The 25,228-nt window shown below is 38.5% G+C and overlaps 4 protein-coding genes and 1 long non-coding RNA gene across 13 annotated transcripts; 2 read left to right on the forward strand and 3 right to left on the reverse strand.

Annotated features, from left to right (window-relative positions):
• Positions 1-4,280: 4,280 nt before the first annotated feature.
• Positions 4,281-6,545, forward strand: LOC140777981 (GATA transcription factor 11-like). Of its 2 annotated transcripts, none has more exons than XM_073122453.1 (4): positions 4,281-4,586; positions 4,617-4,677; positions 4,987-5,257; positions 5,399-6,545. In XM_073122453.1, the coding sequence occupies exons 3-4, from the start codon at positions 5,033-5,035 to the stop codon at positions 6,203-6,205; spliced, it is 1,032 nt and encodes a 343-aa protein (XP_072978554.1). In that variant the 5' UTR covers positions 4,281-4,586; positions 4,617-4,677; positions 4,987-5,032; the 3' UTR covers positions 6,206-6,545. The 2 variants fall into 2 exon arrangements, with proteins under 2 accessions (XP_072978554.1, XP_072978555.1); XM_073122454.1 differs by having other exon boundaries at positions 4,627-4,677.
• On the reverse strand, positions 6,535-9,281 carry LOC140777982 (uncharacterized). Of its 2 annotated transcripts, none has more exons than XR_012107130.1 (3): positions 8,738-9,281; positions 8,261-8,377; positions 6,535-6,667 (listed from the first exon to the last, which is right to left on the reverse strand). It is a non-coding gene; the product is annotated as an uncharacterized lncRNA (long non-coding RNA). The 2 variants fall into 2 exon arrangements; XR_012107131.1 differs by lacking the exon at positions 6,535-6,667 and adding an exon at positions 7,043-7,536.
• A 6-nt stretch (positions 9,282-9,287) lies between these two features.
• On the reverse strand, positions 9,288-9,767 carry LOC140778887 (pathogenesis-related genes transcriptional activator PTI5-like). Its single transcript, XM_073123782.1, has one exon. The coding sequence runs from the start codon at positions 9,765-9,767 to the stop codon at positions 9,288-9,290; it is 480 nt and encodes a 159-aa protein (XP_072979883.1).
• A 1,569-nt stretch (positions 9,768-11,336) lies between these two features.
• On the reverse strand, positions 11,337-18,711 carry LOC140778008 (clathrin interactor EPSIN 3-like). Of its 2 annotated transcripts, none has more exons than XM_073122509.1 (14): positions 18,559-18,711; positions 17,388-17,491; positions 17,212-17,263; positions 16,780-16,859; positions 16,620-16,698; positions 16,293-16,376; positions 16,034-16,179; positions 15,577-15,942; positions 15,240-15,281; positions 15,017-15,112; positions 14,752-14,939; positions 13,324-13,517; positions 12,282-12,948; positions 11,337-12,154 (listed from the first exon to the last, which is right to left on the reverse strand). In XM_073122509.1, exons 2-14 carry the CDS (start codon positions 17,420-17,422, stop codon positions 11,709-11,711), a joined length of 2,475 nt encoding a protein of 824 aa, XP_072978610.1. In that variant the 5' UTR covers positions 17,423-17,491; positions 18,559-18,711; the 3' UTR covers positions 11,337-11,708. The 2 variants fall into 2 exon arrangements, with proteins under 2 accessions (XP_072978610.1, XP_072978611.1); XM_073122510.1 differs by lacking the exon at positions 18,559-18,711 and adding an exon at positions 18,454-18,546.
• Positions 18,712-20,561: 1,850 nt separating this feature from the next.
• LOC140779679 (uncharacterized) lies at positions 20,562-25,199 on the forward strand. Of its 6 annotated transcripts, none has more exons than XM_073124882.1 (6): positions 20,562-20,695; positions 20,789-20,898; positions 23,245-23,473; positions 23,612-23,738; positions 23,830-23,918; positions 24,778-25,199. In XM_073124882.1, the coding sequence occupies exons 3-5, from the start codon at positions 23,283-23,285 to the stop codon at positions 23,911-23,913; spliced, it is 402 nt and encodes a 133-aa protein (XP_072980983.1). In that variant the 5' UTR covers positions 20,562-20,695; positions 20,789-20,898; positions 23,245-23,282; the 3' UTR covers positions 23,914-23,918; positions 24,778-25,199. The 6 variants fall into 6 exon arrangements, with proteins under 6 accessions (XP_072980983.1, XP_072980982.1, XP_072980984.1 ...); XM_073124881.1 differs by having other exon boundaries at positions 24,879-25,199; XM_073124883.1 differs by having other exon boundaries at positions 24,882-25,199.
• Positions 25,200-25,228: the final 29 nt, after the last annotated feature.

Genomic DNA, 25,228 nt, shown 5'->3' on the forward strand with positions numbered 1-25,228 from the left:
TATTATTTTTAAAAAAATACTGTAGACATAATAATAATGCTTAACAGCTAAGTATTTTTAGTAAAGCACTTAACTATTAAGCATTTTTTAAATCAAAAGGCTTGCTAGGCTAAGGAACATGATGCATTATTTAAATATTTCAACAAAAATACTTAATAGTTAAGCTTTTTTACTTAAAGCTACAGTAGAATAAATCTATTTTGATATTTAAATTTTAAGGTGATTTATTTTAATACCATCATAATCTGAAAACAGAACGCAAATTAAAATATATTTTGGGCAAGTCTTTGAGTTGAACTTTCTTAATGAGATCGGAATATTTTGATGGCATAAATGAATTGTTCATCCTAACTTAATAATAATAATAATAAACGGCTCACTTTTAGTTCATTCACTGCTCTAGTGTGCATATCCATGATCCTTCGTGTAACCTGGGCTTGTCTATTTTGTGAATCTTGGGGTTAAACTTAGAAGAAGCAAAAAGGACTTCTGGAACCATAGCGATTATATATTAGGCCCAATATAAATTGGGCCAACGTTGGCGATCTGAATGATCCAAGGTAGGCCCAGAATAAATTGTCACCTGGAGCAACAGTATATATAACCCAATCCTGGCCCAATATAACCAAAAAGTGGGAAGCAAAACTAAGCAGTGCGTGCACTCATAGTGAGTGTATATTATTATTTTTTATTTGAAGAAATCGAATCACAACGGACTCAAAAATTAATCTCAATGTTCATAAAATAGTTCAAATTAAGCTTGATCCAAGTCTGAGGGGAAGAACTATTATATATATGTATGTATGTATGTATGAAGGTATATGAGCGTAGGGAGAAGTTGCTTGGTCGAAGGGAACATGTCACATGGTTAGGGGCATGCATGTCTTGCCTCCCCTCCTATCGGGTGCTAGTATTCTTAAAAATGAATGCCTTCAGCTTTATTCTCGGATCTAACTACCCTTTATTAATTTATCAAAAACTTACCACTTTTTAAGGTTAATTATACTATTATGATTTTTAATATATTTTTTTTCAAAAAGACTCTCTTATTTAATTTTTTTTCTTTTCTTTCCCCATAATTTAATCTCCTTAACTTTTAAATGATAATTTTACTCTCTAATTTTCTTCCTCAAATAAAAGTAAAAATAATTGCTGTGGCTTTAAATTATCGTGACCGGCTGATGCCGGTAGCACTGTCGGCACTTATCGTGTCGGTCACCGACGCTCTCTACGAGCATTCTTCTCTTTTTATATATATATATATTTTTTTTATCTCCTGTGCTTAGGAAGGCATGTATGTAATAAACCTACTGACAGAAAGTGGGTCGAATCCGAGAGATCGCATTTGTTAAATTTATAATATAATTTTATTCGGGAAAATCTGGGACCGTCGGATTCAAATCTGGTAGCACGTCGGTGCTGCAAGCAGGAAAAGAAAAGAGTAGTGCGTCTCCATCACCAGGGTGCGAGATTACGTTACACCTAATCCCATACCAGAAGTTGCACCTAACTAATCATCTTCTAGAAATTTCTACCTCTTTGAAAGAAATGTTTCCTTATTATAAAAACTAGGGGGTAAATGACACTTTAACGCACCTCTTAGTTAAAAATATAAAGAGACTTAATTATCCATACAAAGAGACTGTCCGCTAGGACAGTGTCACTACATACAGTGAGTATAGCACTTATATTATTTATTTTGAATAGAAAACCAAAACCAAACGGTTACACTGAAATTAAATACTTAATTTTGAAGCTAGATGGAGTCAAACTATGGACGAATAAGCTATGATTTGCATTGAAAGCTATTTTTCTACGCTAACTAGATGCACTAATGTATGATATAAAATGACTAAAAAATGCGATGACTTTAACTATTCTTACTTAATAAATCACAAAAAGATACGAGCGCACATTAATTAGCTTGAAACTAATATGATCCTTTGGTGAAAGATCCACGCTTTTTTTCTTTTTTTTTTCTTCTTTTTGGTGAGAATCTAAAGGCATCGAGAACCCACGAGAGGTGGACCACGTGCTCGAACCGCGGCCGAGCTGGCACGTCGTGCTGCACCACATGATCCGTGGGACCCGCGTGCCGCAACTCACGCTAGAGACACGTGCCTGGCGACCCTACCCGAAACGCGTCCTTGTGATCCGCCCGCATCGCGGTAGGATGGAGATCGAACGCCTGTGATCGCGCTAGTTGGTTGATCAGACAACATCCCCTGTTTCTGAACGGCTGTGATGTGACGGCATAACCCCCCTTGCTGCGGGGATAACGACTAGACCGAAATGCCCTCGTACGAGCTGTTTGCCTCCATCGGAGGAGAAGGGTAGTCTGGTAAAATGCAGGGGGAACAGCAGCAGACGAACAACAGCCAAAGATGAGCTTGCAACCACATGGCGCAAAGGCAAAGCATTAATTAATAATAATATTAATATTATTTATTAAACTAACAATAATTACGGTAAAATTAAAAGTGTTATTAATACGACTAACGGAAAATCAAAGGCAAGATGAGGAAAGTAATAAGAATACACTTGGAAACAAAAGCAAATGCATGTGGCTCCACCGAACAGTTACATTAATCGTACTATTCCCAGGGTGGCTGCACGTGCATGCTGCATGCTAGGAAGCTTCAGTTGTTGCGTTAGATTTAAGCTTACTTAGACGATCTTAATGTTGATTGAATTAAGAGGGTTAGGTTATAAACTTTGATGGCAAATAGAACAAGCGTGCTTCGGAATGAATCTTGTCGGTGCTGCAACGTGATGATTTTTCGTAAAAGGACAAAGAAGAGAAGGGGACCCGGCGTTCCTTGTCTTGGAGCTAGTCTTAATTTTTGAAATTAATTGGTCACTGCCTAGTAGCCTTTGATTAGCTTCCAGATCCTCCACCTACGGGCTAAACTAAAGAATATTAGCAAACAATTGGTTAAGATGGTACAGAATTACGCACTGTCAAGTCTCCACAGTAGACAATTACAAGTTGGCATATAAGTGTTGATGGGTTTGTGTCTGGTATGCATGAGTCTAGTTTTGAAATGAAACAGAGCCATAGTTTTGGTGTTTTTTTTTTTTAATTTAATTTAATTACAAGTCCCCTTTCTTAAGAAGAGGTCAATGGTGGTTGAGTCATACTAGCTTATAGGTTTTTAATATTCTTTTTAGAATGTTAGAATTATTATTTTAATTTCTGTTGATGATGTTAAAAAAGAAGCCCCTTAAGTAAAATTAAGTGCACCTCAAGCTACTACTTATCTCACTAATGCTTGAGTTCATAAGCAAGTGCCCAAGATAGTTAGTCTATGGCATCCCAACAAACATTTATTGAATTGAGAAAGTGAGAGAACGAGAAAGTTTGAAAGTGAGAGTGAGAGATTGATCATTGAAGCAAGGAGTGCAACTCAAGTTAGTTAAAAAAAAAAAAAAAAAAGGGAGAGGAAACCGGCCATCATTTTGAGGGGCAGAAAACAACGATGGGTTGTGCGGTCACTTTTGCTCTTTAGTTCTCTTTTCCGTTTTCCCACTCCATTCCAAAAGTATTATTTTAAAGCCCTCCAATTTCCCAAAGGTGGGACTGGAACCAAGTGGGTCCACCGAGGAGAATTAAATCTATATGCAGTGGGAGAGACTTTATATGAAAAGATCAAGAGGTACGATTGCCCCTCCAACCAAATTTACCCTTAAAAACCAATGATAGAAGAAGAGTTAAAAAAAATAATACCAACGTAACAAAAGTAAAATTATAGAATATATTTCGATGACGAGATCAAAACCCACGGAAGAAAGGATCGTTCCGGAGTTGGATCACGTCCTCTTCTTTTGCCATTTCTTTTTTCCTTCTCTAAAAGTCGACTATAGAACAAGTCAAAAACACGAAGCAAACTACCACTTCAACTTTTTTTTTTTTTACTTACTTACTTACGTCGCCCGATGAAAAAAAGAGAGAGAGGGAGAGGGAGAGAGAGAAAGACGAAAGAAATCATGTGGCAGAGAGAGAGAGAGAGAGAGAGAGAGAGAGGGGGGGGGGAGAAAAGTGCAAAAAAATACCAACCTGGACGCCGGTAGAGAGAGAGAGAGAGAGAGAGAGGAAGAGCGGTGGCGCGTGGGGCCCATGGATTACCCACCCAATTTGAACAAATAGGAGGGGGGCGAGAGACTTCAACGTGACGACAGTGTGGATTAATCGCGAGGACAGCTAGCAATGAGAGAAGAAGGCTCACCTACCGTTTTGCATTTTGCATCTATGGGTGGGTAATAGACCTTAAAAATAAAATAAGTTGGCTACTTGTAGAATTGGAATACCATCTCATTCCCATTCATATTCCAATTCCAATTCCAATTCCAATTCCAGTTCCCGTCCCCAAATTTTCCCCAAAACCAGAGAGGCCTCTTCACTTTGGCTCTTCCATCCCATCTCTTTTCCTTTTCTGACAACCCATCGCCACAATGGTTTAAAGCTTCCCTTGAGGAAGAGGAGAGTAGAATTGAGCGAGAGATAAGTAGAGTAGAAGCTTCTCAACTGGAATCACCTCTTTAACTTCCTTCCAACTCCCTTCCACTACCAAGCTGCAAGGAGAGAAAGAGAGAGAGAGAGAGAGAGAGAGAGAGAGAGAGAGAGAGAGAGAGAGAGAGAGAGAGGAGAGCTCTTCTCTCAATAGCTTGCAGTATCAGGTATACCTACTGCTCCGTCTTGCTAATTTTCTTCACAATTGCTTGGTATTTCCAAAATTCGCTCTTGCTGGATCTCCAAATCAAGAAACTGCGGTGAAAATGCCGCCCTCCAGATGGTTTCTTGGTCAGTAATTAGCGCTAAAAGATAGTCATCTTTATCGCCGCTCGGATCGTTTGGTTCGGATAAAGTTTGACTCCTGTGAAATCGTCGTCATCGTTTCTGTTAAGGGATAAAGGCGATAAGTTTAACCAACTTAATTAGAGATATTGATGGGATATGTAGTTATATGAAGTCCATACTTGGATCAGGTGAAGAAAGAGACGACGCCTACTGCTGCCGCTGCCGCCGCCGTGGATGTACAATAAGAAGTTCATGGGAGGCGACATTGGACCGTGCGGTGGTCTCTTCGACAACATCGAAGACCTGGTCGACTTGTTCATCGAAGAGGATGTGCTGATAGATAACAAAATGGATTCGACTCCAGCACTTGCCGAGCCCTTGTTTGCACCTCCCCTGCCCGATGCCTTCTCGTGCGACACTAGCGTTGGAGCAAGCTTGAACAAAGAAGAGCACGAACCCGTAAGTCTCAAAGACCAATTTGTGACATGACGCTCTTTTTGGTGCAACTTTTTTATGATCATTTATAAGTGTATTACACTAATTTCTCTCTGTTGAGAGTTATGGTTGACTGAGTTTAATAATGTGATACAACTACTTTAGGGCCCTGAGGATGCTGAATTGGCTCAATGGTGGTCCAATTTCTTCGGAGACAACACTGATTCCTTCTCCCTCACCTTCAAAGGCTCTGACTCTGGTATCGCCGACACCACCCACACCATCGCCGGTGCGGAAGATGACTCGCTCTTTCGCGCCTCTAGCCCTCTCTCAGTGCTAGAGCCAAATAGCGACAGCAGCGGAGATGGGTCGGATTCCTCTTCTGCATCATCGTCATCCAACTCCTCTGAAGGGAACAGCAAAGATAGCACATTGGCTTCAGAACCTATCTTTGTCGTGCCCGCCCGCGCTCGCAGCAAGAGGCCTAGGCCCACTACCTTCTCTCCGCGCCCCCACGTCACGGCCCCCTTCCTCCCCCCTTCCACGGACGCGCAACAGAACCCGCTAGTCACGTCTTCTGAGCCCGAGAGCATTGGCGAGTTGAGGAAGAAGATGAAGAAGAGGAAGAAGGCCCATTTGGCCTCCCCCGTCGCCTCGGGGGAGGAGCTGGATGCGGCGAGGTTGCAGGTGCAACCTGCTGGAATAAGGAAGTGCATGCATTGCGGGATAGAGAAGACGCCGCAGTGGAGGGCGGGGCCGATGGGCCCGAAGACCCTCTGCAACGCTTGCGGCGTCCGCTATAAGTCGGGGCGGCTGTTCCCGGAGTACCGCCCCGCCGCGAGCCCGACCTTCGTGCCTTCACTCCACTCCAACTCTCATAAGAAGGTCGTCGAGATGCGGATCAAAGCGGACCAGTCTTCGGCTCGGAGCGGTTGTGACCTACTCCAGTACATTCAGATTCAGGGGGAATAAGATATATAATAGTATTGTTAGCTCGTAGGACTTCTTTCAAAATTTCATTCTTTTGGTTGGATCCATTTCCCCCTTAATTTTGTACAGAGGAAGGTGAGGATGGGGCAGATTATAGGCAAGTCACTAGAATTAGTTGAAGACGAGAGCTGAACATTGAAGACGTCTTAGTTAGAAGAGTAATGAGGGGTGGGGGAAAAGGGGGTTATATTAGTAGCAGTTTTAGCAGGAGTAGTTTAGTTTGATATTGGATCTCGGTGTATTGTATTCTTTTTGCAGTTTAATTCATTATTAGGTAGTCTGGTAGTGTTTGATTTCTAATAAAAGAGTTTGCATTTTTACAGCTACCAACCTTATTACTTTACCATTAGACGACAAGGAATAACTTTACCTGGATGCATTTTACTTGAATCCTTCGGTTAACATTTCTGACCAGAGTTTAAATTATCATCGTAACCTTGTTTTCTGCAAGCAGGAGAAAGGGAACAGAAAAGGTACATCATCAATTTTGACACTATTATCATAAATTTGGGCATAAAAAGTGCGCTTCTCTATTCATGAAACAATGTTGGTTTTATTAAAATCATACACTAATCACTAAATTAACCATGATAAACAGTAAATAAAAATGTTAACTTTAATTTAACAACAAATAAATAGAGTTTGGCTTGTCAGGAATAGCATTCCCCTGCCCTCATGAGGAAAGACATTCATCATAGTGCACCCAATCTTCAAACCTTTAACAATAGTCAAGCTTTTCTCCTTATATAGCTAAAGCTTAAAGAGAAACTGTCACAATAATATCGTGCTACTTTACCATGACGAAATGATCAAAGTTGCTTAGCTTTGGATTGGATATCTCTTCATTGAAGTCAATGAAGAGATCATTTGAAGCAAACAATTAGATGCATATTTTTGTCGAAGTGGTTTCATGCACAAGACCTACACGTAGTCATCTTGCATTATTACTTGATGTTCATTGACACATAATTTAGCCAACAGTCATTTGATTGGCATCAAGAGAACGCACACTCCAGTATATACATGAGTTGGGCAAATAAACAATGACTAAGACTTGGGCTTGTTTCCCTTTTCTTCTGCTTTTGGCAATACATGTGGAAGTAAGCAGTGACATTCAAGTACAACTATGTTTCTTGAAATTTAGCTTCACTCAATCTTCAGCATTCGGAAACTAAAATGGTAAATCAACCCAAGAATGGAGCATGGGCCTAAGGACTAGTCACTGTTGTCACCTATGAACTTTCCTGATCATAGATGATTGCTGTAATACCTGATTCAGTTTTGTTAATGCTTCTCTAGCTTCTATGAAATCACTGCATTAATATCATGAAATTAGATGAAGTGCTAATTATACAGAAAAAAAAAAAAAACTTTTGAAGCGAAACTGGAAGATAAAATGTCATTAGCCCATTTTCAGAGATTTAACCCAACTAAAGTTCTACAACAAAAGATTAGAGACCATCCCTCCCAAGCCTAACTTAAATACTACAAAATGTGGCAATCCAGGAAATCTTTTGAAGTCCAATAAGGGCAGTTGATTTGATAAACTAGTACAAAAGTGCACGCCCTACCCTCTGTGTCTGTCTACCTGCAGGCAAACTTGCTATAATTTTCTGATGGATTGATCACCGCAAAAACTTAAGCAATACAAGCAACAAAGAAGAATAAAACTGAAGACACCAACATCAAGGGCTCAGCAAGCATGAAAATAGGAGTGAAATCATAGTAAGAATGGCAGAGTCACAATATCAGGGGAATGAATATTATGAAAAGATACATAAAGAATAGTTTCAACAATGAAACCTTGTGTTTATCCATTAATGAATTAGCAAATGGCATGCATAAAGTCAATTTAGACATACAAAAAGAATGTGGAAAGAGTAGATATCTGTAAATAACAGAAAGTATATTATCCTGATCCCAAGAAAATAAGTTCACATTTTTTTTTTCAAATATGGGATTCAAAGAGAGAAGATGCATTTATAATGACAACAAGGTATTTCATAAGTGTCATTTTAATTTATGTTAAAAAATCACCTGAAAAGGAAGGAATGTTCTGATCTAGTAGTACTTCATGTTGCTTTCCGAGCACCACTGTCATCCTACCAAGTGCAAGAAGCTATGAATAGCTCTCCAGGCATCGAACTTGCATCCCTAATAACAATGTGAAAGAGCAATACCTCATTACGATCGAATCACTCAAGCAATTAAAAGCACATTCAAACCATGATAAGAAACAAAAATAAAACTACTTAGCAAATAATGCACGACCTAGTTACTCTGATTAATACCATACACTTTTCAATCATGAGAAAGAGAATCGCGTCTCCATTCACTTCTTTTGATCTCCGATTTCAACGTTATCCAAACTCAAGTAGCATATAGAGGGAAACGTTGCAATGGGAAATAACATACTTATCCAGATCAACAACTCGAACTCGAATTTCTAAGCTAATATATGCTTCCGTATGAAATCAAAGAGAACAAAACAAAGATGAGACGAGATGAGATTACCCTTTCTCTCCAACCGCGATCTATGCGAGGAAACAGAGGGCTCGAGGAAGGAGGACGAGAAGAAGAACTAGGGTATCGTCGATCACAATCGTGCCATTGTCTTTTGCTTCCGCATGTTATAATTATTATAATTTTAGGTTATATCATAATTAATTCGCTGCCCATGGGCCACGTACGGGCTTGGGCTTGGGCTGGGCTAAGGTCCCGACATGAGCCCTGCACGTGCCCTGAAGGGCTCGGCCTAAGCTATATAGGCCGATCCTAAATGGGCCAGGCCCGGATTTAGATCGGGTCGAGATCCGTTAAGAATAGAACAGAGTACATGTGGGATTTGCATCTGAAAAGATTAGCTCATATTACAAGTAGGCTAAGAAATTATAACCTATTTAGGTTACAAACTTGGGCGGAAGAACACGTCTCATGTTGATAAATATAAAGAGGCAGCCAAACTCTTTTTGAATTTAATCTTTTTATACGTGGATGGTTTGTTGAAAAAGAGAAAAAAAAATGAACACGTCAGCAACGAATGGGACAGTCGAAATAAAACAACTCAGGCGATCTGAGGTGGCTCTGAGCCGTCGGCTCCTCCGGTCTGGGCTATAAGCGGAAAGTTGAGGAGCGCTCGAGAGCCGCGCATCTTGTAAGCGGCCCGATCGTACGCCAAGGCGGCTCCCTCGGCCGTCTCGAACGTGCCAAGCCAGATCCTCGCGCCGCGACGCGCCGAGTCCCTGATCTCCGCGGCGAACTTCCCCCACGGCCTCTCCCGCACCCCTCGATAGCGCCTCTTGATCCTCGCCGCCACCGGCTCAGGCCTCCTCCTCGGTTCCAGATCGAGCCGAGCCGCCATCGGCTCCAGTGCCCTCAAGCTCGCGCCCTTCAAGATCTGGTACAAGACCACGTCATCCGAATCGTTCTCGTTCAACGGCAGGCAAGGGCCGGCCGCGTCGGAGGCGTCGGTGACGGTGGAGGAGGTGGGGGAGCACAGATCGGACGGCTGGGAATGGTCGGCGGCAGGGTATCCCGCTTCCATGTGAGCATAGGAGGAGGAAGGAGATGGTAATGTTGGAAGAAAAAGAGGAAGCGACTTTTTATAGGGCGTGGGCGTCTAAACCCCGGGTTTGGGTTAAGTAACGGCGGATATGCGTCGTAGTTGTTCAATAATTTACATTTTTTTTTTCTCAAAGGGAATAATTCGGATATTTAATCAGCGCTTCACATTTGTTTTCGACTGCACGAATTTCCTACAGCCCAAGTACTTATTGGCCGATACCGAAACAAAGATGTATTTGAATAAAAACAAAATTCGTGCAGTCGGAGCTGCAGAGGATTCAGTGCCGTGTCGCGTGGAGAGTCGTAGAAGTTCCACACATGGCGTCAACACCGTCGTCAGTGAAAAGGCGGGGATGACGTCAGTAAAGCGATGGGTACAAGTAGGCAGGGGTGGGATTCATGCATGTGAAGAGATTCGTGTTCGCCATCCATTGTTCTTCCAGAATCCAGATGGATGGATGGATGGATGAGCAGGTAAAGCCAGCCTCGAAAGTAACGTGATGGAGACGACAGCGGGTGTGGACTGGAAAAAGGATCACAAGTTGACAAGTTGACAAGTTGAGGTGTACTTTTGGAGTTCATGCCTGGAATGGAGAGGAGAGTTTTTATACTCCATGCGGCTGGATCCTTGTCAGATCCAATCAAAGTCACACTCCGAATCTTATCATCTGGAAAGGTTTTCTGATTCACAAGGTTCTTGTCAGATCAAAATGTTTTCTAGGGAAGCCCATAGACGACTACCTAATTTTACAATAAGGTCAATCTGATACGTATTCAGAGAGACACGGACAATACTAGGATTCTTTGTTATAAATTCTACGCTTAGCCTGCATTATATATTACTAATAAAATAAAGTATTAAACTCGAAGATATAAATAAATAAATAAAAAGCATGACCCTTGCAAATGTGCTGAGATCCTTAAATAGATTTTTGTAAATTAATAATAAAAAAAAACAGTGTGGGAGGAGGAGGTTGATGGGCAATAATGAATGAACATTAGCGACAATCACGGCGACTGCAGCCATAGCCGCACTGCCTGCCCACCACCGCGACAGTGATCCTCGACAACGATGGTGAAAACGTAGAAGAGGAGAAAGTGAAGAGAAAGAAGCAAGGAGAAAAAAAGAGAACAATTTTGGTACTTATCAATTTATAATACGAGATTATATGAGTTTGATAAGGGATGAGTTCAATAGCCCTTATAGTTACTTGAGTTGGTATCTTATGAAACTTTTATTATGACACTATGTGCGTATAAAAGGGATATCATGAGTTTAGTGATCAATCAAAAGAATAAAAAAAAAAGAGTCATAATTAAGTGATGTGTGCAATATATTGAAAATGTTCAACCTTGACTTCAAACCAGCCATAAAAACAACTTACCGTAGAGAGGTCATTGATGCTAGTGTAGGAAACACTAGGTTTCTGGAACAATCATGTTCAAAATGGACATCCTTGTGTTTAAAATGTCAACGAGACTAAATGCAGATATTAATCTGTCAGCAAAAGAATCAGGAGATATTGTCCTGCATAGATAAGGAATATGGCATCATCTTAAACAAGACAATATCATTCCCTCTTCATTTTTTTTAAAGAATAATACATCTTTATTATGTATCCAGCAAACATGCTGTAATAAATCATACCAATAGATCACAAAACAAGCAGCGCAAGTCTGCTGGTCATCCATTACACCACCATATCAGACAGCTCCACTAATTAGGTCTGCCTTCCAGTTGTACCAATCAAAAATCACACTGATATCACACTTACTCATATAGACTGATAATTACATCCAGACCCAACTTAGACAGCAGAATCATACTGAAAAAAGGGCTAATGTAAACTAATATACATGACCAAATCTTAATAGTGGTTTACTTCTCAAACTTTCTTCATTGAGAGGTTATCTCATATGCTCATCTATACCCGCCTCCATACATCTGTTGTGAACCATACCCTGTATTCATCATAGGATTGTAGCCAACACCAGGTGCTGCAGCTCCACCAGGAAGCATTCCGTTGGGTGGCCTCATAGGCATTCCCTGACCCATGCTCATTCCAACGTTCATCCCCATGCCCATCACGGTTTGCTGATTCATACTCCCACCATAAGCACCCATTCCCATACCAGCACCGCCAGCCATGCCCATTCGAATGCCCATGTTAGATCCTATCATGGGGTTTGAAGACGGTGCCAGGCCACTCGCACCAACACGACCAATACCAGATCCAGCCCCCATAGCTTTGCCCATGGTAATGGTGGATGTCACAAGAGCTGTGGAGCTTTTCTTCTCGTCTCTTCTCTCCTTCCGATTGATTGAGTCAAAGTCAACTCCGATGTCAGCATGTGGATTGATTTTAGCTGTAAATTATATCGATATTAAAGAATCAGCAAAATAACGCAGCTGTAGAGGAGCTCTCATTGACCAACAAGAATGTTAAAATGATAATCAGACAACAGGGATGAAACATGAAGAGAAGGCACTTACGTCCAGAAATGTTTAGATTGACTAGACCTCGGTTCAATGTGTCAGCCCAGACTGTTGATTTTGGTTCAAACTTTTTCATTGGCTGAGGTTTCTCAGATTGCAAACCTGGAATAGCAGCTGTTTCTGAGGAAAATGGACTGGATAACCCTGGATCTGGGAGAAGGTTCACATTAGATTTTTGTACATTTGTCGAAGAAACATGCTGAGCTGCGTGTAAACTAGCTGTAGTTTCTTGTGAAGCTAGTGGAGCTGGTGGACCTGAATGCTGAAGAAAGTCAGAATGGCCTGTCTGAAAATTTGCAGTTGTGAAAGGTTGAGCTGCAGGTGAAGGAACATTGGCTGCAGATACTGGTTGTGGAGGAAGTGAACCAGTATTATAAACTCCTGTGTGTGCAATAGGCATTTCTGGGGCCAAAAATGCTGGACTTGAAAATGAATGATGCAGACCACTTGACATACTTGGAGTATAAGTGATATCACCAAGAATACCCCCAAAATCCAAGCTTGTGGTTTTTTCAATTTTTGGAGCCATGGGTGGAAGAGCTTCAGCACCTCCAGTTGAATCATGAGTCTGGAAGGAATAGGCAGGTGCAGAACTTTGTCGCTGAGATGATATACCTTCTTGAGTAGCCTTAAAAGGAGGATCTCCAAAAGGATTATCATTAGGCTGCATCAAAGATCAAACGAAAGATGTCATGATTGGTTGACCACCACCGACAACAAAAATATTGCTAGTTACTGGACAGAGTGCACGATGTATTGATGTACTAGAAAATGGCAGAGCCCTGGTCAAATCTATATTTTCGCATGAACCATAATGAGATTCTGATAAAACTACATAACAGCCTTCCAATTAATTTAGCTCCACATAATATATACTTAGATATCTTAGATGATGTATATGGCTTAGATTTTAATTGTTTCTTATTTGATGCTTGAAATCAACTGAATGTGATTACATGAGAAGGTGCAAACATGGAAGCATCATATGCCTTCAGAAAGAAAAAAAAGGAAAAACTTGCAACTAAATGGCCAACCATACCTGGCTAATTACGCTGGACACTGATGACAGAGCTACAAAATTGGTTGTCCCAAAGCTTGAATTTGCTGGAATTTCAGCCTCCGGGGAGGTACTTGCGAAATCCACAGGGACCAAAGCCAACGAATTAATAGGATCTGATGATGTCAATGACCCAAACAAATCCATCTCCGGATTACTTGTAGCTGGTGCTGAAGCTGGAGTGAAAAAGAATAAACTCACGTTACCGACTGATATATGTTACTGTTTAAGTACTACCAAGGACCAACAGCAAGATGGCAGATAATAGTAAAGTACCATAACTTGAGTCATGCACAGCTGTTTTTTCCCAGTAATTATATTAATCATTATCATAGACACTAATTATTCTTGCAAAAGTTTCTTAGGCATTTGGGTGTGGGTGCTTATTTTCACTATTGCTACTGAGTTTTATGCTCAATCACTCTCTACTTTCTTCCTTTCTTTTGATCATATGTTACTTTTTAAAGAAGTCTCTGTTTGAAGCATCGCATCATATCTGTTGGACCTGTACATATCATCTGTGGTCTATTTTAACCTAACCTACAGACACAATTAGTCCGTCTCAACCAATATAATTGCTCCCAAGTATACCATCTGCAGTGCAACACATCATTCATGCCCACCAATTAAGTGTGCAATAACAGAATGAGCTTGAAATTGTTGCCCTATTGTGGAGTTTTTCTTTAAGTTGCCAACATAATAATAAATATCAGCAGACCTTTTTGGGCTTTCTCTTTAAGAGGCCAAAGTATTAATAAGTATCAATGGACCTTTTTGGGCTTTCTTCTAGAGGATTTTAAATACAAGTAAAGCAATCAGCTTGAAGTAATATACAAGAAGCTAACAAACCTTCAATGAAGGGTTGCTTGATGAAAGAAACTAGGGAAAATATATTTTTCATTGTAAGATTTTTCTTCTATGACAAAGTAAGAGAATTGTTAGCATCAAAATTTGTCGTGTAGCGTTCACAAGCTCCACTAAGTAGATTAAGTTTGTTAGGCCAACATGCAAGAGCCAACACATTTAAACCATCCAAACTACAAAAAGATATTGAGATAATGCACAAGCAAATATATTTAGATGATAAGAGACATCATTCCAAATCTTACTGGAGGATGGTAGAACAGCACGTCAGGTACAAGACATTTAATTCTTGTGTGTAATGTTAATAAAATTGTATTCCAGAATTTCGGATTTCTAGTTAGACCCTGAGTTCTTTCACATGTTGTTGCAATCAGAGAGAATTCACCTAACATCACATCAAGGGCTAGAAGATACAAGCTATTCTAGTGGACCTATGAGAATGATCAAACACTTCTGCCTCTATCCTTAGGTTGCACAGGAATGAAAACTATGCAATTGCATATATAGCTTAACATGTAGTAATTGAAAATCCAGAATAGAAAATACCTGAAAAAGAGCCGCGTGGATCAAATTCATCAAAACTATTAATTTCCTCACTTTGTATTGGTACAGAAACACTAGCCACAACTGTCTCTGGGCCTTGAAGGCCTTGAGTTACATTTCCGGGAAAGCTTGATCTGGGTACAGATGGTGAAGAGGATTTTCTGGCAGCCGTAGATCCATTTCCTCCATTGCTTGAATTGGAAGTTTTGTCAAGAACAGTTTGCATAATCCTTGATACAATATATAAAAGGAGGAGACAAAAAATTACCTTTCTTCCAGTGGACGGTTTTTCGCTTCATTAATGGCTTCTTCATAGCTGGGCGGCGCATCCACATTCTGCTCAGAAAGCTTGTGCTCAAGTCGCCTGCTAATGCATTGTTATGTTAGTCCCAAAGAAAAAAATTGCACCTCCAATTTTATTAATGAACTTTGTCATCACTTTCTGGAATAAAACCACTATGCTATTTACAAAGGCAAAGTTAAAATTCCACCTTCCATCCTGAGAATGGTCATCAGCTCTGGCACCACCACTTCTGCAAAAAAGAGAAGCAGCTATGTATACTTAGGTAATAAATCATCTGTGGTATATTTGTTAAAAGCATATACATCAAGGCATTTACTGTGATAAATTTCATCTTGTCTGTTCAACAACTACAGATAGAAGAATATAGACAATCTAAAAATATAAATCACTCTGCATCAATATAGTTTTTAGTATCCCTTGAAACATCTAGGTTAGAGGAAGAGGAATAACTACGTAAATTAAGAATGAACAGTTTTCATTGGCAATAATGTGTATTTGTGGTATGGGCAGGAAGAAAAACAAACCTTGATGAATACTGGTCCTCATCATCGAAAGGGCGGTCTCGTTCTCTACTGACGCTTCTATTTCTTGCCCGATACGGATAATCATCATTGCCATTAGATCTTCTATATTCTTCCTCTCTATAACTGTCTTTCCCATAATTTTCATCAGATTCCCTACCATAACGGTCTCCATCTCGACTATATGAATCTCTATCTCTACCATATCTATCCTCGTCTTTGTATCCCCATTCTCTTTCCCTTCCATACCCATTTCGATCACCATCCCTATTACCATAACGATCATCATCGTAATGATCACCATAGCCACCTCTGCTGGAATAAGAACTAGGCCTATGTGTTCCACCAGTTGAAAAGTTACTGCGATACCTATAGAACAACAACAACTTATGATTTACTATGCATGGCAACTCATGTAATAGTTTTATTTTCTTTCTTAAACTCCAAGTAGTATACTCACTTGTCTTTATTAGCAAAGGCTTTCTGCCTAGCTTCTTCTATTCTCTCTTTGTCATTGACAAGTGCAACAAGACTCTGGGATTTCCTTCTAACATTGTTTCCCTGGTCTCTGCCTTTAGAATCGATATATTGGAAGTTGGATAAGGTCTGAAATTAAAGAAAACATAAAATCAAATTTTACATAGTAATTGATGTTGACAGCACGGTGAAGCATACGGTTTAGAGAAAATAATAGATAAGAATTAGACAGCAAATAATACCGATATCTGATAAGCGTGCTCCCTGATATCATCGATGATACGCTCAGATCCATGTGCAACTAGATAATCCAGAACAGTCAACGACTGCAGTTCCATGGAATGAATGCTTAGTTACCAAGGGGTGATAAAGAAATTAAGAACTAAAAATCCTAATGAAATGGTAAATAAACTTCTAATGAAATGTCAAAGAAAATAACAGAAACCATAGGGATTCCACATTCCAAGTGCACTGAATGTAACTAATGAAAGATAGGTGTATATATATATATATATATATATATATATATATATATATATATATATATATATATATGTTGCAGGCTGCACCTTATATACATGACGCCAGTTTTTCCCAGTATCATTGATCCTCTTCCAAATCACATTCATAATAATCTGGTATTCATAACTGCACATGTACATAATATATTAATCTCAAAATGAAGAAACATCATTAATTTTATGATAAAAAATGGAACTGTAAACTTACTAATTTCGAGTTGCTTCTGCAATATCTGCCAGAAGTGACCCATGTGGCCCCCATGGTTCATTGCTTGTGGCATCAAGAATCTAATAGAGCATCACGGAAAGGAAAAGATAAAAATCCTAAGTCAACTGCCTAACATGTAACAAACAAGGCAAGCTAAAACTACCAAAAAACTGGTGATTAGGGAAATGGCAAAGAAAGAAAAAGACAAAGAAACTAGAGCACAAGGCCTCTGCCAATGAAGAGCCTGAGAATGACAAACTGTAAATATTTATACTGCTGTTCATGGATGCATTGTCTCCGTGACCAGAGCACGCATTGCCAAGGTGCATAGCCAATAACTAAAGACATCACACCATGTGATGCAACCAGAAAAGAAAATTGTTTCTGGAAAAAAATGAACAAACAAATTATAATACAATTCAAACAGTTTACCTTCTGTTCCATTCCAGGGACCTTCAAAACCTTTTTATTCACCTCTCGCTTTCTGCACAACATCAAAACCAATTTACAGTAGACCCACATGCCATAACCAAATATATGTTGTATAATGGGATAAATTCAACTTAAAAGTAAAAAATAAGACAGCATCTAGAAGAAAAGTTCCATACAGGTCGCGAACTGTTTGGTCAAAAGCTTTCTTCATGATTCCCTTAGAGAACGTGTAATTTTCTGATCAGCGACTACCCCCCTTCAAAAAGGGTCCAGAACACCACTGCATAAAGAGATAGTCATGAGAAAAAAACAATGTCAGATACTAGCAATGCTAGTTATATGGTGTGAAAATGGTACAACTTCACAAACATCATAAGGATAAAAAATTATACAAAATTGGGTAGCAGTATAAGCACAGGAGAAAGGGACCAGGTGAAAGAACTTCTCAAAAGGGAACTCAATATTAGATCCAGATGTCCTATTCTAGAAGCTGGTATATCAAAATGACACCATGATAAGAGGATATGTGGATTATTAGGAATTCTTCTACTAGTATGGTGGCAACTATGAAAGATAAAAGCAATTAATCATACAAATGGAGATGCAATCAAGAGATACAATAATAGACTGAGAGATAAGAATGTTAAGCATTAGAAGTAAAATCTCAAATTCTAAGTAATAGTTGGTAAAAAAATGTTGGTCAAATTCTAAGAAGTAATATATCAATGGTAATTGAGACATTGCAGTGAAACATTAACGAAGCTGCTGAAAGGCATATTATGTATATTATTGTGACGAGATCTGAAATAATGAGATTCAACAATTTCTTTTTCTTCTCTTAATTTTATGTCTCTGAGTGATGAATCCGCAGAATAAATGCAACAAAACCATGAATTGCTATATACAGAGGATATCATCAGATAAAGAGTAAAATTCTACTTTTATGTAACTTTTGTTGACAATTCTAGCACAAGATGTGAAAGAGATTAGAAACAGGAACGGTATGACCTTACCAGCAGAACTCAGTAGTTTAAGAGATTCACATAATTGGGTCAGTCTCAATCGAAATCATAACATCATAAGAATTGTATTCCTTTAGCTAAAAAAAAAAACCGGAAATTGGAAATCTTCCAAATCGAATATTTTCAGCTAGAAATTAGAATACCTATCCAAATAACCAGAAAAAAAAACCAATAAATCAGCTAATTCCTTCAATAAAACCGTGCAAGAAGAAAGATCTACCTAGATCGAGATGGGAGCCCTCATGTAAACATACACAAAATAGAGAGTAAAGAAGATCGAAATATAACCCGATCTTTAACGAGCTGGGAGATAAATCAAACTAACCTAAAGAGATAGCTAGATCCGGCCAGCGAATGCTCTACAAGAGAGTTGGGTTTTGGCGTCCGTCCGAATGGTAGGTCACCCTTCTCTCTCTTTTGTGTTCGTTGAGAATATTATTAGGGAAGGTAGGCGGTGCGGAAAAAATATAGAGGAAGAAAGAGGGAAGGTAGCTAATCTTGTGATTATGTTATTTTAATGGACCAAAATTAACCGGAAATTATTAATAAATTTAAAATAAAATTTTCAAATAGGACCCCGCATATCAGTGATTTTATGATTAAGACCTATCTCTGAGCTATTTGTAGACCACTCTCACCTTCTGCCTTCAATTATAACATCACACACCCTACGTTAATTTAAACTAACCAAGTTCCAACCAAAAGATACCTAAATAGGATAATCCTTTCATTTTAAGGAAGCCCATAGGTAATAAGATATTCATTTCAAACCAAAACATTACAACTAGTTGGTTGGTTGATTGCTACCAGTAGTTACAAGTCAGATACATAAAAGAATATAAAAAAATAATTTAAATAAATTCTATAATTTATATATATAAGTCAACTACAGAGATGAAAGGCGGAGGAGGAGAGATGCGAGGAGGAGGGCGAAAGGAAGATAGAAAATCTGCCACTACTAGAGTGTGAAGAGAAAGTTTGTCTCTTGAGTTATTCATGGAGTTAAAAAAGTATTATGAGTAGTGATTTAAAGTTACTAAAAATGGTAGGAAATAAAGTAGCTTAAAATAATAAAAAAATAGAGGGCGTCGTTTGAAAACTTCTCTAAATTATTAGGGTAGTTGCATTTGATAGGACTACTAATGTGATTGTTTATATATCTGCTAAAACCCAATCAAATCTAATTTAACGGTAAGAAATATAATATAATATAGCTTATAAATAATAGAAATTAGGCGCATCGCATCCAACGGTGAGAGATGAGTGGGCCAGGTGATGGGCCTAGACTATCCACCCCAGCACCAGGTTGGATAACTACGTATAACCAAAGCTCCGACGACACGTTCCGCTGATAAAAGAAGACTACTTCTATTCGTTGGAATGTTCCATCGAGAATTTTGATTTTAACTTCCGAGTGAGATATTATCCGATTCATATGGTTTCCCAGAAGAATACACTTTGATATATAATATATGTCGCAGAGCTTAGTATTATGAATATAGAAGGAGTTGGGTAAAGATAATAGTAGTAGTAATAATAATAATGATAAAAGAGTTGGGACTCTGAGAGTCGTCGGCTGGCGTGCAAGTGCATACAGCTGGGTGTGGGTGTGGGTGTGGGTGTGAGATAGAATATGACTTCAATGATGGAAATCAAAAGTTGGAACGTGGGAATTTTGACCTTGCTATAATAAACTGCATCATTTTAGGTCACATGTTCGTGGAATAAAGGAGCCTTCCGAGAACCTTACTCTCAATAATCTCGAAGCAAAATTAATTCTTAACTCATTTAATTTCCAGCGGGCCTTAGACAAGCTTAAATCAAATTAGAGATAGATATGAACTAATTTTAAATCATGATCTAATTGTCACAGATTATGTATATATAATCTAAGTCTTATCGAGATGAGCTTAAACAAATTATCTTCTAATTAAGCTTGGCCGAAAATTAATAGTCTAGGAAGGTATTTGTATGATTTTATAATATAATGAGGTAAAGTGATACTGAGTTAAAGTATAGTGGAGCAAAGTATAATTAAACCTAAAAAAAAATAATGCTCTTATGATATATAAACTAAAAAATTAATTATACGTATATAATGATCTAGCGAAAAGTTTACCAAGTATCAACTCTAATATTTACGGAGGGTTTTTAACCAGTAAACAATTGTCATGAAGTCTACTTTAACATCAGAAATCAACTACTAATACTATATTACACTAAGTCCATCAACGTCCTATTATTAGTTGGTTTTGGGCCTTTTTCTTCGGCTGAGGATTTGGGGCTCAATCTGGGTACAGTGTGTCAGCCCAGACCCGCATATGCAGGCTACCGGGTCGGGCTGGACTAACGGGTTTAGGGTTAGTAAAAGAAACATCTCACCCTCGTGCCCTAGTCCTCTCTCGATCCTCTCGTCTCTCCAAAGGTGGACGGCGCACGGCGGCTGTTGCGAGCGGCGCACGGTCGGTACTCTCTCTCTCTCTCTCTTGCTACCCTCACCGGCGGCCACCGCCTCCCAATAAAAATCTCACTCTCTCATTTACCATATTTTCCAGTTAATATTCTCAACGAACACAAAAGAGAGAAGGGCGACCTACCATTTCTCACTGACGCCAAAACCAACTCTCTTGTAGCATTTGCCGGTCGGATATAGCTATCTTATTAGGTCAGTTGATTTCTCTCCCAGCTCGTTAGATATTGGGTTATTTTTCAATCTTGTCTGCTCTTTATTTTGTGTATCTTTACGTGAGGACTCGCATCTCGATCTAGGTAGATCTTTCTTCTTGGACGGATTCATTGAAGGAATTAGCTGATTTCCTGGTTTTCCTTTTCTCGCACATGTGGATAGGGACTTGGAGTTTTAAGCTGAAAATATTTGATTCGGAAGATTTCCAATTTCCAGTTCATTCTTAAAGGAATATGATTCATGATATGATGTTTTTCTCAGTCGCAATCCTATTTGCTATGAACCGATTATGCGAATCTCTTAAATTAAATTACTGAGTTTTCTTGTAAGGTCATACCTTTTCTGTTTCTAATCTCTTTCGCATTTTGTATTAGAATTGTCACCAAAACTTACATATGTTGGAAGTAGAATTCAGGGTTTTGTTACATTGATTCTGCAGGTTCATTACTCAGAGTCAGAGTACGCCTCTCAGGGGCTTCCTTATGTTTCATTGCTTGAGTCTGAATTAGCATTGATATATTACTTAGAGTTTGAGATTTGGCTTGTAATGCTTAACATTCTTATCTATATGTCTTGTATTTTTTAGTTGCATTGCCATCTGAACAATTATTGTCTATTTAAAAACTGAAAGTAGACTATCCATCATTGCAGAAGATAATAAACAAGACAACTACATATAACCAAACCAATGACACGTTCTTCCAATAAAATAAGTTTATTCGATGTATTCGTTAGAATGTTCTATCAAGAATTTTGGTGAGCTACTGAGTGAAAAGTTATATATCTCAAATGTTTCCAGGTTTCATTTTTGTTATTGAATAACTTAATTAACCTATGTACATCGGTACGGTATCCATAGACTCTCTTTTTCATAAGCTAAAGGAGTTGGGAGTTGTGGGCCGGCATGCAAGTGCATACAACTGGACTCTAGTTCTACTTAGGAGAATAGAATATGACTTCAATATTGGAATGGAAAGTTGGAATATGGGAATTTTAACCGAGTTTAAATTGCTTACTGTGTCGTGCATTAATCATTTAGGTGACATGTTTCATGGAATAAGTTAAGTGATAGCTAAGATATATAACTCCAATGGACTCATATTAGTTCTAGGGATAATGTTCTAAGATTATGGATCCGTAGGCTAATTACAAGTTAGCTAAACAAGCTATATAGGTTGGACAAATAGATCAACCCTTTAAAAAAACTAGTTAGCATAAGCCCAAACTATGTGCATATACTATACTACTATGATAAAAAATTTATTAAATATCAACTCTAATGTCCATGAGGGGAGTCGAACCAACAACCTTTTGTCAGAGGCTGATAAAACCTAATTACTAGGTTACAATGTTCGACTTTATCTCACTTGATTATAAGGGACATGGTTTGGATCTTTTTCCATCTCCTTGTAAATGAACGTGATTAGTTGGATGCCCCACATGACAGATATTTAATAAATTATTTCGTTAAAAAGTAGCCACCATCTTTCCATTCGTCGTATCTAACCCTACTAGAACACCACCTTTTGATGTATTGCATTTTTACTTTTGCTACATTGGACATCCTACTAGCACTACTCTTATTTTACTAATTCCATGAACGTCCTATTATGCGATTGGGCCAAATTAGTTGGTTTTGGGCCTTTTGGCCGGCCATGTTGGTGCTTGGTTAGCAGGTTGGATAGGTAATTGGTAAAGCAGGCCACAAGTTAATCGTACATTAATGATTAATCAAACCCAAAACAAAATATTACAGAGAAAAATTCCTAATTGTGATCTCCTCGCCTCTCTTCGAGCAGCAGTTTCTCTCCATTTTTCTTGTGAGTACGAACAGTGAGAGGTATCTATCTTTCGCTCTATTTGTCTTGCGCGCGCAAGCGAGCAACGATCCCCTCCCTTCTCCATAGTATGTGTTGATTTCTCTTCTTTGAGGAGGTATGAGTCTGGAGTTGTTTTTAGAATCTATAGCTAGGACTTTTATCTATTGAGACGGGAGTCTGGAAATGTCTGTAATTTGTATCTCAACCAGCTTTCGAATGTTGATAACTTCTAACCGTCTGCATGTTAACATCTGTGAGTTGGAAAAATAAGTAAATTTGAAATATTTACGAAGAGATCTAATTTTCTCTATAGTTTGCAATAGTTTTCTTAGACTTGTAATTTGATCTCATGCCTCTGCGCCAAGTCTGTATGCAAACTGTGAGCCTACATTGGTTACCAGATGAATGACCATAAACAAATATTATTATTTCTTTTATCAAGTGTTTTTTTTTTAATGTGGCAATCCTTATTATTTTCTAACTATTTGTATGGTATGAATTACAGCAGTGGAAATGACATTGAGGTTCTTATTCTGATGAGCGATGGCAATTGAACATAACCTAGATAATATGGCGCAGAAAGTTGATCCGGTACCTCCCCCAGTTAATTTTTTTTATACTGCATCCCAATTCAAACGGTGGGGCAGAAAGTATCCCTTTGTCCGATATGGTCTGCCGCTTATTTCCCTCACAGTTTTAGGCTCCTTAGGCCTTGCTCATCTTATACAAGGCAGGTGAGTTATCATACTTTTTTAAATATCTTCTTTGTTCCATTTAGGAGCAATACTTTCTGTCTGTTCTTATAACATTTCTTATCTGTGTTGTGAAGCACTACTGTGTATGTCTGATTCTCTATTGTCTTAATTGATTAGTAAAGAAGTGACAAAAGAGAAAGATGATCTAGAATGGGAGATCATAGAAACAACGAAAGCACTGAGTAGAACTGGACCCATGGAAGGCTATAAACCAAAGAAGCTTTCTTTGGAGGAAGAGCTAAAGGTACCTGAATTTTCTATCTGGTAGTTCAAGTTTATCCTTGTGATGCAGTTATTCTTTGCTTAGCTCGGTGAGGAGTCATACATTTCTGCAGGCTTTGCAACAGAAGGTTGACATAGACAATTATCAGTACAAGAGGATCCCCCGACCTAATGAAGGGAAACCAAACCAAAACTAAGTAATGTATGTCAAATAACTTCTGTTACATGATGTTCCATAGTAAAGCAAATTTTGTTTGACTCCAAGTCTGTAAGTTTCCCAGTATGTGATTCCTATAGATTTTGGTTGGCATCTTTCATCAATTAGAGCCACATTTTGCTAGTTTATACTAATTCCTTCCTGTAAGCATGAATGTTTTTCTAATCCAAGTTCGACAGAAAAAGAATCTTGCTTTGCATCTTCTCAATTGTTTATATGCCAAATTGTTAAGCAAGTGGAAGAATCATATGTATTCAAATATGATAATTGCAAGATGCTGGGGCTTCATATAGCATTGTAATGTGAAATGTGTTTTTGCATGATAAATCTATTGAAAGATTATTGAGGAAGTATTAAAATTGTCATCGTCAGAACTTCCATATTTTGCACTCCTAATGAAGTTAGCTATATCGTCTTTTTTTGCTTTACCTGCAGAATATCTGTTCTATTATGTCAAGTAAAATTCTTAAGGTACTTTATAACATCCTTTTAAATCATACTGATTGGCTATAAGCAGGTTTATAATTGAGAATGTAGCTTACTCAATGGATACTGCTTCCCTATGTATTAGACTTTTACCCCTACTAAACCATCTTCCTATGCTTATCCTTGCCACTTAGGACATCCTCAATGGTATTCAAAAGGATGTGACTCATGGCACTATCTTGAGATTTGTTACTTCATGTATATTCTGTTAAATAATATATGCACATCAGTTACATGTTAGATTACATAGATCAGAAATTTATGTTGTTATTATTTGCGGAATTGATTTACATTTAATTTGGTTTGACAGTCCAATCTGAATTCAAACTGATTTGTATCTGGGTGATCCAACTGTTAGATGCATCATCTATGGAACATGAAGCTAAATCCCAAGTAGGATCCAAATGAAAGCAATTGACAGATTTACTGAAGCTCTTTTTCGCTTGTTGGTTAGGATAGCAGAAACACGAGTTTGAAGATGCAGACAACAATGACCATGGCCCAGAGATCGAAGAACCCGTATGCCTGCAGGAGGAATGATGTTGGTGTTCTTCAGAATTGTGGTGGTTTTGTGTATCTTTTGTTGTAGCTAATTGTGGAATGTAGGATAGTTGTTTTGGAATAAAGGGTCATACACAATAAGACGGTCGCTTGTATACTAGTCTTTAAGGTCTATTGTAGATTTGAATTCTCTTGGTTGAGATACTACCAGTACTTCTAGATGAGAAGTTTTTTGCTGTATCACTCAAAGATTCTTGAATAAAGTGGGTAAATTATTCACATTTTCTTCGTCAAATTGAAAGAAAAAA

Source organism: Typha angustifolia, chromosome 15, assembly GCF_048772165.1.
Source record: "Typha angustifolia cultivar Huaian chromosome 15, ASM4877216v1, whole genome shotgun sequence".
Taxonomy (NCBI): Eukaryota; Viridiplantae; Streptophyta; class Magnoliopsida; order Poales; family Typhaceae; genus Typha; species Typha angustifolia.